The 11956-nt window shown below is 47.0% G+C and overlaps 1 protein-coding gene across 1 annotated transcript; it reads left to right on the top strand.

Annotated features, from left to right (window-relative positions):
* Positions 1 to 622: 622 nt before the first annotated feature.
* ANKRD9 (ankyrin repeat domain 9) lies at positions 623 to 11447 on the top strand. Its single transcript, XM_044661880.1, has 2 exons — positions 623 to 796; positions 10049 to 11447. Exon 2 carries the CDS (start codon positions 10121 to 10123, stop codon positions 11030 to 11032), a length of 912 nt encoding a protein of 303 aa, XP_044517815.1. The 5' UTR covers positions 623 to 796; positions 10049 to 10120; the 3' UTR covers positions 11033 to 11447.
* The last annotated feature ends 509 nt before the right edge of the window (positions 11448 to 11956 follow it).

Raw genomic sequence — 11956 nt, 5'->3', positions numbered from 1 at the left:
TCGTATTATTTCTCTCTCTCTCTCTCTCTCTCTTTTTTTTTTTAAAGAAAGAACGCCGGCGCCTAGAGGAGAGGCCGGCAACCCTGGCCCGGGTCCCTCTCGGAGCTCCCAGTTAGGCGTGCCAGGGCTAGCCTAGGGGAGCCCCCTGTATGCCAGGGCTAGCCCAGGGTGGGGGGGTAGGGAGGCGGGAAGTCTGGGGACCTTGCATACTACGGGCCTCTGCCTCTCACCCCTAATATCCCGCGGAGAAGGGGCTGGATTGAGGCAGGGTTCCCGGCTGCCAGGAAAGCTGGAGAGCTGCGGCAGATCCCTTTTCCTAAACAGAACATCAGCTTTCGCCTGCCTAGGTCTCCGGCGAGCTGGGGGGCCTCGGCGGTCCCCGCCTCCCAGCGGCCAGACAAGTTTCTCCGAACTTTTCCTCCCTTTCGGTTCCTCCCACCCCTCTCCTCTTCCCCCACCCCCTCCCCGCGCCCTGTGACGCACACAATGGTGCAGGGCCCCGTCCCCGGGGCCGCGGCCAATGGGCAGCCGAGGGGGTCCCCGGCGAGGACCAATCAGAGGCCGCTGGACAGTTCCGGGGCCCTGACCTACCCTTCAGCGCTGCAGTGCGCCGGGCGTTAAAGGCGGCTGCGGCGAGTCCCTTTTTCCCTGCGAGCGGGGGCCCGGCCAGGGCCGGTTGGAGACGCGCAGGTCGCCGAAGGGAAGCCGGCAAGGCAATCCCCCGGAGCCACGGGGAACCGAGAGGGGCCTGGCCGGCCGGGAAGGGAAGACGCTGCTGCAGCTTCCACCATCCACTGTGAGTACGGAGCTCGGTACCTTTCTTCCCGAGAGCCTAGCCAACTCCCCTCCTTCCCCTGCGGCTTCCCCCCTGGCGACCATTCGTGTGCACGCTGATGGCCGTGCATGCGAGCACTTGTGTGTATCCGCACGCAGACACATATGTGCATAGGCGCACACTCGCCGGACCGCTCACCTCGGTCTCCCCAGGGCAGCCAGACACACCTCCAGACCGCCACTACGGAAGACTCAGCCCCTGCACCGCCCCCGTCCAGTCTGGGCTCCTTTCCTAGCCCGGACCCCTTCCCACTTAGCTACAGCCCGGTGCCCTGGTCGAGCTGGCTTTCCCCGGAGATCAGCCGGAGACCTGGGCTGGAGCCAGAGCCGAAACCGATCCCTCCCCTCCCCCGCACTCTCCCTGCAGGAGGAATCCGCATATCCGCCTGCTTGGCTTTGTGAGCCTTGAGCTTCCCGGGGTGCACGGGGAGCCCCTGGCCAGGGGGAGAAAAAAAATCTCCATTCCCCCTCCTCTAGCTGGGCAGGAAAATGAATGATGATTCAATGAGAAGATCCTTTCCCGTTCCCCTCCCCCCACTTATATGTCTATAACACACACCATGGAGTATATCTGTATAACCTGCACACCATTTCACATATTCACGCCTGGCAAAGAAAGTGGGTGGCATAGAGGCATGCCATTGTCTGTCCATCATGCCCCACTAATATCCAGTAATAGCAAGAAGGTCTGGAGGAAGAGGGGACATAGATAGCACTTTGGATTGACCTTCCCTTCCCCGCCTCCTACCCCAAGGATTTACCTAAGATAACTGATGGGGTTGCTAGAGGGAGAACCTAGAGGAATGAGATCATTGATTCTCTAAAGTGTGTAACATTAATGCCATATAGAACATGTAATTTCTCCATAAGATGCCCTCTGTAATCGATATGCAAAACATAGCCACTCAGTTCTGTCTTCACTCCTGACAACCTTCTAAGATCAGCTAGCTAATTGCAGATATTATTATCCCCATTTTGCAAGTGAGAAACTGAGCCTCAGGGAAGTTGTGAGGTACACATACTAGAGTACAGTTTCAGGCAGTGTCGAAGCCAAGGCACTCTCTAGTCTTATTTTCCCTGCAGTGTCAAGATACCACATAATGTTTATCTATATAATATGCATATCACACAAGACACACACCCATATATCTAAATTTACACATATGTGTATGTTGTGATATGTCTACTGTCTAGATAAATGTGTGTACAGATATGTGTGTATTTAAGATAAGTACAACATGAGAGCCAACTTTAATGTCAGAAAGAAGAGATTCAAAATCTGCCATAGAAATATAGTAGCTCTGTGACCATGAGCAAGGCAAGTAAGTCCTTAGTGTCCTAGTCTTTAAGACTCTAAGTTAAAGAATAATGGGTGATCTCTTGGTAGAGGGAATTTCCTCCCTAGGAATACCATAACGAGAATATAATTTAATATTTAAGCAAGAATTAAAGTATAGCATGTGTATTTGCATGTATGTAATGATTGCTACAGCAAACTATTTGTAACCATATTAAACAAACATGTATGTACACATTCCTTTCTCTTGGAAACAATTCTGCTAGGCCACCTATTACTAGGGCTTGGTCTCCAAGCTGTGTTTCTAGCAGTAGGGATGGGCAGCACTAAACCATCCACACTCTCTTAATTAGATAACTCCAAAAGAGCATTTCAGAGTTAAGATACAGCATAAGGACTGTCCGGGCTGAATTTATGGGGTTTAAGATATTGCAACACAGTAGGTGCTCCAAGAATGTTTGCTGAGTTAATGATATAGTAGAAGCAGCAAACCTGGCTTCACCTGTCATGGAACCCTTGGTTTGGTCTTCAAGATACCAATTAAGTCCTAGAGTATGTGGTTCAAAAAAGCTTCTTTAAATGTTTAAGGAATTCAGAGAATGCAAAGAAACAGTGTGGGTCAGGGTGGTTCCTGGGTGATGTAGGACTTGAGTTGGGTCTTGAACCCAGGATAGAATTAAAGAAGTTGAAGGGAGAAGTGGGCATTCCATGGAGGCAGAACATTGGGAATAAAGAGCTCTTTACTGAGGGCATTGGGAAGAAAGAAAGTTGAAGAAGTTGACAGTTTGAAAAACAGGCTGGGACAATTCAATGATAAGCACTGGATTTGGACTCTGAGGTGTCTTGGGTTCAAGTTCTGGCATTCTTTAGTACTAGTGTGCTCTTGGGCCAGTCAGTTTAACTTCTCATTTTTCTTATATTTAAAATGAGAAAAACTGGGTTAAGATGATCTGAGGTCTATTCCAGCTCTGATAGATCATAGGATTGCTATGGTATGAAGTAGAGAATAGTAGCAAGTTCTAAAGCCACATTCTAAATGATCTTTCAAGGAAAGGAGCCTGTTAATGCTGTAATGAAGGAGGCCTCCAACAAAAAGTGTGGGATTTGAGCTGAGAGTTGAAGGAAGTCAGATGTCAGTGAGGAAGGAGAGTAGCCAGATATGGGGGACAAGTCAGTTATTTCAAAGGCTTGGATTAGAGAGATAGAGAAACTAGGACTTTTTATTTTAAAAAAATATATGTGTGTATGTATTTTTTATTTTATTATTATTTTTTAATACCCTCACCATCTACCTTAGAATCAATAATATTGTGTATTGGTTCCAAGACAAAGAGCAGTAAGGGCTAGACAAGGGGGTTAAGTGACTTGCCTAGGGTCACATAGCTAGGAAGTGTCTGAGGTTAGATTTGAACCCAGGACCTCCTGTCTCTAAGCCTGGCTCTCAAGCCACCTACCTGCCCTAGAAGGTTATTTTAGCTGGATCATAGAATACATAAAGTTAAGTGTAAGAAGACTTATAAAGGTAGGATGGGGTCCCTTTGTGAGGGTCTTTAAATGCCAAAGAAAGGATTTGGTATTTGATCTGGGAGATAGTAGGGAGCCACAGGAATTTCGTGAGGATGACTTGGTCAGACTTGGACTCTAGAAAGATCACTTTGGTAGCTAAATGAAGGATGAATTGGAGTAGGGGAGAGATTTGAGGCTGGGAGAATAACTAGAAATCTGATCATAGTAATAGGCCAGGTTGTGAGGTCATGAGGGGTCTATACCAATGTGGTGGCTATGAGTGTAGAGAGAATGATGTACACAAAAGACATTTTGAAGGTAGAAATAAGACTTGACAATGGATTGGATTTGTCGGGTGACTGCAAGTGCAGAGATGACTCGCTTGAGGATAAGAACAAATTTTCCAATCCAGGTGATTGGTAAGAAAGATGAGCATTATGAACCATCAAACCTCCATGAGAAGGAAATGGAGAAGACTTGAGGTGGGATGTAGGGGGCATAAGATATCTGTAGTTGAATGTTTGAAAGGCATTGGCCTCTTTTTTTTTTTTTTAACCCCCAGAAGAAGATGGGAGCAGTGGTTCAAGGTTCAAAGTTAGCAGATTCATTTCCACTTAGTTAAGACACTTTGGGTTCAAGCCTTGTCTCTCAATTCATATTGATTGGAGCAAATCAGCAACCTCTCTGCCTCAACACCTTTTCTTTAGAGCTATTATTTGCCCTATTTTATAGATGTGGAAACTGAGGCAGGAGCTTAAGGAACTTGCCCATGGTCATACAACTAGTAAATTTGTTAAAGGCTGGATTTGAACTCCTTACTCCAAGTCCAGCACTTTATCCATTTGCTGTCTGTAATCTATAAATTATCCGTATTGATAGAAGAATTTTATCATCTGGAAAAACTCCCTACACCAATTAAATCATAATTTCAGTCTCCCCCCCCCAAAAAAAATAATACTTGATAATAGCTAACATTTTAGAGGGTTTTATGGTTTACAAAACACTTTTCATCAGTGTGCTCAGTTGGATCATCCTTTGATGATCCCATCTGGGCTTTTCTTGGCAGAGATCCTAGACTGGTTTGCCATTTCCTTCTCCAGCTCGTTTTCCAGATGAGGAAACTGAGGCAGCAGATGAGGTTGAGCAACTTGCCAGAGGTCACACAGCAGTAAGTGACTGAGGCCAGATTTGAACTCTATCCATTGTACCATCTAGCTGCCTTCTTATATCCATATAGGTGCATATACATAGAGATCTTTTAATCTTACTACCTACCTCTCTGTGACATCAGAGCTGTCTGACAAAGTATCAGGCTACCTAGGGAGATAATGAGCTCCCTGTCCCCAAAAGGTCTGGATCCCATTTGGCCAGAGAGGGTTCTTATCTGACTGGGAAGGTGGATAAAGGCCCCTCCAAGCCACATTCTTTGGCTCTTTGATTCTTGTGCTCCCTCCAGCTCCAGCACTCTTACGTCCCATATTCTATGGTCTCTTCCAGCTCTGAAATGTTACATGATTTTAAGACTCTTTCTTGCCCTGGCATTCTGTGTTTTAGAAGACTGGTTCCCCAGGGAACAGAATGGGGAGAAAGTGGTGATCCTGATGAGGGATTTGGAGGGACCCTGTAGTCAGATATGACGTCGGGTGATTTATTGTTTTTTTTTTTTTTATCAGAATTATTCCTATAAAGAAGTAAGAAGGCAGCTAAGTGGTGCAGTAGAGTTAGAAAAATTCATCTTATTGAATTCAAATCCGACCTCAGACACTTACTAGCCATGTGACCTCGGGCAAGTCGCTTAACCTCCTTTGCCTCAGTTTCCTCATCTGTCAAATGAGTTGAAGAAGGAGATGGTAAACCACTCCAGGATCTCTGCCAAGGAAACCCCAAATGGGGTCATGAAGAGTCAGACACCACTGAGCACACAGGTGTCATGTGTTTTGTAGTTGGTGAAGATTTGATGTGAGGATAGGCAAGGCCTGGGCATTTCTATTGGCCAAGGATAAAGTGAAGGCACGCTCAGCTTCTGGATTCCTTTGTCCCTGAATCAGCTGGAGAAGGTGACATTGATGTGGAAGGAAAGGGACAGCCAGGAAGCCTGCAGGCTAGCTTTGCCCCATCCCAGCCAGTATTTCAGATTTGCTGTCCCTTTTGGGGGAGATCCCCAGAGATTGCTCAGGCCAGGAACTTCGGATGAATTCAATTGCCCAGACATCTGGTTTCTGCTAAAATCAGAACAAATTATACATTCTCCATTTGCCTTAATGATAATTTCCTCCTTCAAAATGTGAAGGATGTGCTCCTGACAGGAAGGATCTATTTTCTGTCTGAGAGTTCTTTATAGGAGAGGAGATAACACCACGATACAGTCATAGCTAACTGTATATATCGCCAGGCACTATGTTAAGTGCTTTATAATTATTACCTCATTTAATCCTTACAACAGCCTTAGGAAGTAAGCTGTTATTCCTGACTCCGAACTTAACATTCTAGCCACTTGTGCCCCCTACCTGCCCCATAATACCTCATTAAACAGCCTGTTCCAGCCCATCTGACCTAACAGCTGTCCCCTAGATCCAGCTTTCTTCCTCCTTCTTCTCTTCCTCCTCCTTCCTTTTCCTTTTCCTCCCCTTCCTCCTCCTCTTTCCTCCTCTTTCTCCTTCCTTCTCTTCCCTTCTCCTTCTCCTTTTCCCTCCTCCTCTTTCCTTCTCTTCCCCTTCCTCCTTCTCCTTCCTTTTCCTCCTCTCCCTCTTCCTTCCTCTTCCCTCTTCCCTCCTCCTCTTCTTCCTCTTCCTTTTCCTCCTCTCCCTCCTCCTCCTTCTTCCTCTTTCTCCTCTTCCTTCTTCTTTCACCTCCTCTTCCTCCTTCTCTTGCTCTCTGTTTTTGTGCAGCCCGCCCCTCCAGAGCTAGTATCCACTCCTTTCTCACCAGCACTTCCTAGAATCCCTCTTCGGGTGTCACTACTTTCCTGAAGCCAGTCCTGTTTTCTTTTGGCCATTACTAATGTTCCTCAAGATCCCTTGTTTGCTCATTAGAGTATGTGTTCTGTTGTATCTCTTCAGAAGAAAAGGCCATAGGGAGGAGTGGCTTCATTTCTGGCCCTTAGTTCCATGGTTCGTAGTAATCATACGCTACAGGGTCCTTGTTAATAGTTGTTGAATAGAAAGGGCAGTAAGGCAAGTGGTGGGAGAGCCCTGTATTCTCATCCTTCTGACATTTATGGACTGTCTATAGGCCTTCAGTTCCTCATCTATAAATGTGGATAATATCCCTGTACTAGTTTTCATGGGCTATTGTGAGAATTAAACAAGGTATAACGTACATTGAAGTCCTTTGCAACCTTAAATTGCAGTATAAAGTCCACAATAGGTCAGCTGGGTGGCTCAGTAGATGGAGAGAGCCATGCCCAGAGATGGGAGGTCCTGGATTCAAATCTAGCCATGTATTTTGGGCAGGTCACTTAACCCCCATTGCCCTGGCCCTTACTACTCTTCTGCCTTGGAACCAATACTTAGTATTGATTCTAAGACAGAAGGTAGAAGTTTTTGTTTGTTTGTTTGTTTGTTTGTTTGTTTTTACTATATTAAACCCTTACCTTCTGTCTTATTCTCAATAATGAACCCTTGAAGACACTTCCAAAACCATGACTGTGATGAGGGGGCAAAGAGGATGCTGTCCAAGGAGACAGATGTGGATGCATAGGGATGTCATTGCCTCTTAAGATTTTTAGACAATGTGTTTAGGAGGTTAAAGCGAGGGCAGGTGGATCTGGACCTGTGAGAAGTGTCGGGGGCACCAGATCTCAGGAATGAGCTGAAGGTGGATGACCAACCCTAAGGACTGGAGAGGGACTTTTTAGCTGTGGTTGGGCAAAAGAACAAAGAAAGGGCTAGCACCACCAGGAGGATTGAATGGGATGAAGACAGATGGTGAGAGAAGGCAAAACTTTTATGTTAGTCTTTTTTTTCTACCAAAAAGAACAATTTTTTGACTAGGGAGCTTGGAATGGTCAACAGGGAGCTATACTCCAGGATTTATGTGAAAAGATGGTGGATATGATAATAATCATTGACATTTATATAATGCTTTTAGGTTTGTAAGAGGGCAGCTTGGTGGCCCAGTGGATAGAGTGCTAGGCCTGCAAACTAGAAGAACTGAGTTCAAATCCAGCCTCAGGCACTTAATAGCTATGTGCCCCTTAGGTAAGCCACTTAACCCTGTTTGCCTCAATTTACTCATCTGCAAAATGAGCTGGAGAAGGAAATGGCAAACCATTCCAGTATCTTTGCCAAGAAAACTCCAAATGGGGTCATGAACTGAGTGAGCTTGACTTTGATTCTCAGAACAACTCTAAGATGTAATTAAGAAAAAGTTTGTGAGCATTCAGAATGGGATAGGTGTGTTTACTAAGAGAGCATAAGCTTTTGCACAGGGTATGCCTGACCAAAATCATTGCCTTTTAAAAAAATTTTTGACAAGTTTCTAAACTGAAAGAAAGAAGTCTTGATGTAGTGAATAAGAACTTAGTTTTGACATCAGGAAGGTGTACTATGAAATCATAGGCTCAGAGCAAAACGAATAAAACAATATATTCAGGGATCCAAAGGAAATGCTACTGATCTGTATTTTAACAAGACTTGAAAAATTTCTGTCCTATTTATTGTTGGGGACAAGCTGAGAGAGATGAATGGTATATAGAGTTAGATACATTAACAATGAGAAGGTTATATTATTCTTTTTACCCATACCTTCTGTTTTAGAATTGATCCTTACATTCGGTTCTTTTTTTCCCCCTCCCCATCACTTCCCCCCCAAGCAGCAGTTCTAAGGCAGAAGAGGGTCACACGATGAGGAAGTGTCTGAGGCCAGATTTGAATCCAGGTTCCCCATCTCCAGGCCTGGCACTATAGTCATTATGCTACCCTTTCTGCCCAGCTGGAAAGTTTCTTATGCTTTGGTGACCTCTTCTTGGTCCTGTGCTAATTTTTATCAGTGACTTACATGAAGAGAATATCTGATTTATAGATAGGTGATGGAAAGCCAGGAAGGTTGGCTCACACAGTGGACAAACTAGAATTGTGGACTTAATCTAGTGGGGAGCATTCAGCAAGAGCAAATATAAAGCTCCTATACTTAACACAATTGATTTTTGGAATCTGTGTCACCCACACAAAGTAAAGTCGGGTCATGGGTGGTACTGAAACCTGGGCTCCTGACTCCCAGCCCAGGGCTCTTCTGGAGATTACGTAGCTAAGTGAATCGGCATCTCATATACCAGAGGCATGAAGTGATCAGATGGCGGTCAAGGGAAAGAAAGGTGGATCATGGGGGTGCTTTGCAACACTCGTTTTAAATGCAGAACATGGTAAAGTACTTAGCACAGTCCCTGGCACAAAACAGGTGCTATATACACACTTGCTTATTCCCTTCCCCCTTCTGTTCCTGGTGGAATGACTGAGCTTAGGGATGTCTGGAGCCAGGAATATCCAGTTTCAGTCTTTGGGGAGTTGTGTGTGGGAGGGACCTTCTAGTGTACAAGAGATGTACAGAGGGGTGAAGGATGTACAAACTTTTAAGGGGATGTACTGCAGAAAACACTGAACCAATAGAAATGGGCAACAAAAGAATTTCTAATTTGTATTTACTGGGGAGAGAAACATGGGACTGAACAAGGCTTGAAAAGATATCTCCTATTCTTTCTTTAAATTAATTTTTATTTTTTTAAAAATATGTTTCCATGATTCATTTTCCATCTCCTATTCTTGGATTGATAAGGGAAAGTATTTTGGAGGAGGTAGGATTTGGGGAACTATTTTCAACCAATTAACAAATATTTATTAAGGGCTTACTATATATGCCAGTTACTGTGCTAGGCATTGGGGAGACTGAAAGAGGCAAGAGGTGGTCCCTGCCCTCAAGGAGCTTATAGTCAAATGAAAGAAAAGACTCAGCTTGGAGGAAATTGTAAGAAGGAGACAATCCTAGCCATGTAATTTTCATTGACAACGAGTGGCTGTTTTGAGGTGAAAGAATGGTAAATCTGAATTCACCGAGGTGCTGCCTCACCCCAGGCCCTAACTCCATGATAAACTCAGGCTTTGACCATGGTAGGGACCTGGATGTGCCTCCCCTCCTCTGGTAACTATCTTTTAAAAGAGAAACTGCTGGGGAGATAAGGCTGAACCTAAACATGAATAAAGTCTTAATGGTAGAATTTTAAGCATCAGAAGGGGGAATTTGGGTGAAATGCAGAGGGAGAAAGATTCTTTGTATTTCTCAAATTTTACCACATTGGCACTTGCCTATTTTGCCTATGAGTAATAAGGCCTGTCACGAAGGCCATTTTGAGGGTTCGAGGATGATGGGTTCTACAATGCTCCCCAGTTGACCTCAGGTGTCTTTTCTTTCCATCAGGCCTGTCCACACTCTCCCAGCCCCCATGCCGCGGGCGCCCCGTGGCTCCCTTCGTGACACCAGCCCCCAGCCATGCCCTGGGATGTCAAGCGACAAGGTGGTGGCCTTGACGGGCCGTCCCAGTCCCGGGCCCAGAAGCAGTGCAAGAAGTCCTCCTTTGCTTTCTACCAGGCAGTGAGGGACTTACTGCCCGTGTGGTTCCTGGAGGACATGCGAGCCACCGAGGCCTTCCACTGGGAGGAAGGAGGACGTGCCAGCACTTACTCGCCCTCTGAGGCCCTGCTGTACGCCCTGGTCCACGACCACCAGCCCTACGCCCATTACCTGCTGGCCAAGTTCCCCCGGGGAGCCCTGGCCGTGCCCAGCCGCAATTTCAGTTGCTGTCAGTCTTCGTCCCCACACCTGGCCTTGGCTGTCCGTTATAACCGTGTACATATCCTACGGCGCATCTTGCGGACCATCCGCGACTTCCCGGACGAGGAGCGCACCCACTACCTGGACCGCCGGGGCTGTAGCCGTGTGGAAGAAGGCAAGACCTCTCTGCACGTCGCCTGCGAGCTGGCCCGACCCGAGTGCCTCTTTTTACTGTTGGGCCACGGTGCTTCCCCCGGGCTGTGCGACGGTGCCGGCAACACCCCCTTGGATCTGCTGCTCCGTCGGGTGGGACAGGACACGGTGGCCCCGACGGCAGCGCCGACGACGGCCGGGGACCCCCTGGCCCTGCTGGACTTGCTCTTCCTCTACATGCCCCCAGGTTCTGCCTCTCCCATGCAGAGGGAGCTGCTGGGCGACCGGGTCCGCTGGCAGCGCCTCCTGGGGGAGGAAAAGTTCCAGTGGCTTGCTGGCCTGGCCCCACCATCCCTATTTGCCCGGGCCATGCAGGCCCTTGTGAGGTCCATCTCGCCCCGACGCTTCCCTGAAGCTCTGGATGAACTGCCTCTCCCACCATTCCTCCAACCCTTGGACTTAAAGTTGAAAAGTTAAGGGGTAGAGGGGATAGATGCCCACCATCGTAGCTGCTACCGGATTGTTGCAATGGGGTTTTTGTGTGTGCGTGCGTGTGCGTGTGTATGCGTGTTGGGTGCATGTGTGCAATGGGAATGCATGTGATATCTTTCTGCTGGAGGCAGATCCTAGGCACTTGTTTTATGAAAACTATTTTTCAGAGTTGTCTCTGGCACTTTACATACATATTGAGATCTATATCTGTAGCAACATCTATAATGCACTCTATATTTTGTTTAAAAAAAACAAACAACGGACAGACAGGTTGTCGCTGCAACTTTAGAGGAGATTCACACCAGCCATTAGGGGACTGCAAGGTCACTGCAAGGTCACGGGGGCTGTAAGTCTTGTTACTCCTCGTAGGAGGAGGGAGCCAATAAACATTGGGAGTCTATGTGGCCTGTGTCTGTTCTCTGAGGACCTTCTCGGTCCTTTTCACTCAGAAGAAGAGGCAGGAGTGGGGAAGGAGGGAAGATGGGGAGGGGAGGAAGAGCTGGGAGGGAGGAGGATCAAGGCTTAAAAGCACCACCAGCCTGAGTCACGCAGAGGGGGCTATGTGGGAGGCACCACCCAATCACAGCTCTCTGAGTCACTGCTTTTGCTGGTGAGATTTCCATTTTATCCTTCCCACCCCCCTCCCACCTCCTGTCTAGACACCCATTCTGGACATCAGCAAGATTCCGCGGAGCGAATCCTGGGCTGAGAGTCAGGAAAGTGGCTTCTAGCCCTTCTCCTGCCGCTGGTACCTGGCGTGACCTGGGGAAAAGTTGTTCAATTTTAGTAGCTGTAAAGGGAAGAGGGTTTGGACTCTGGTTTGAAGGCTCCTCCCAAACTGTGGACACTCATGTTCTATTATTGATGATGACCAAAATGTCTTCATTGAGTCTTCCCCCCCCCCCCCCC

The sequence above is a fragment of the Gracilinanus agilis genome, chromosome 2, assembly GCF_016433145.1.
Source record: "Gracilinanus agilis isolate LMUSP501 chromosome 2, AgileGrace, whole genome shotgun sequence".
NCBI classification, from domain to species: domain Eukaryota; kingdom Metazoa; phylum Chordata; class Mammalia; order Didelphimorphia; family Didelphidae; genus Gracilinanus; species Gracilinanus agilis.
Note: the sequence above shows the minus strand (reverse complement) of the source record. Positions and strands in the feature narration are given on the sequence as shown.

Excerpts from the sequence above, each read along its gene's own strand:
- ANKRD9 (XM_044661880.1), top strand. The coding sequence starts at position 10,121 with ATGCCCTGGGATGTCAAGCGACAAGGTGGTGGCCTTGACGGGCCGTCC.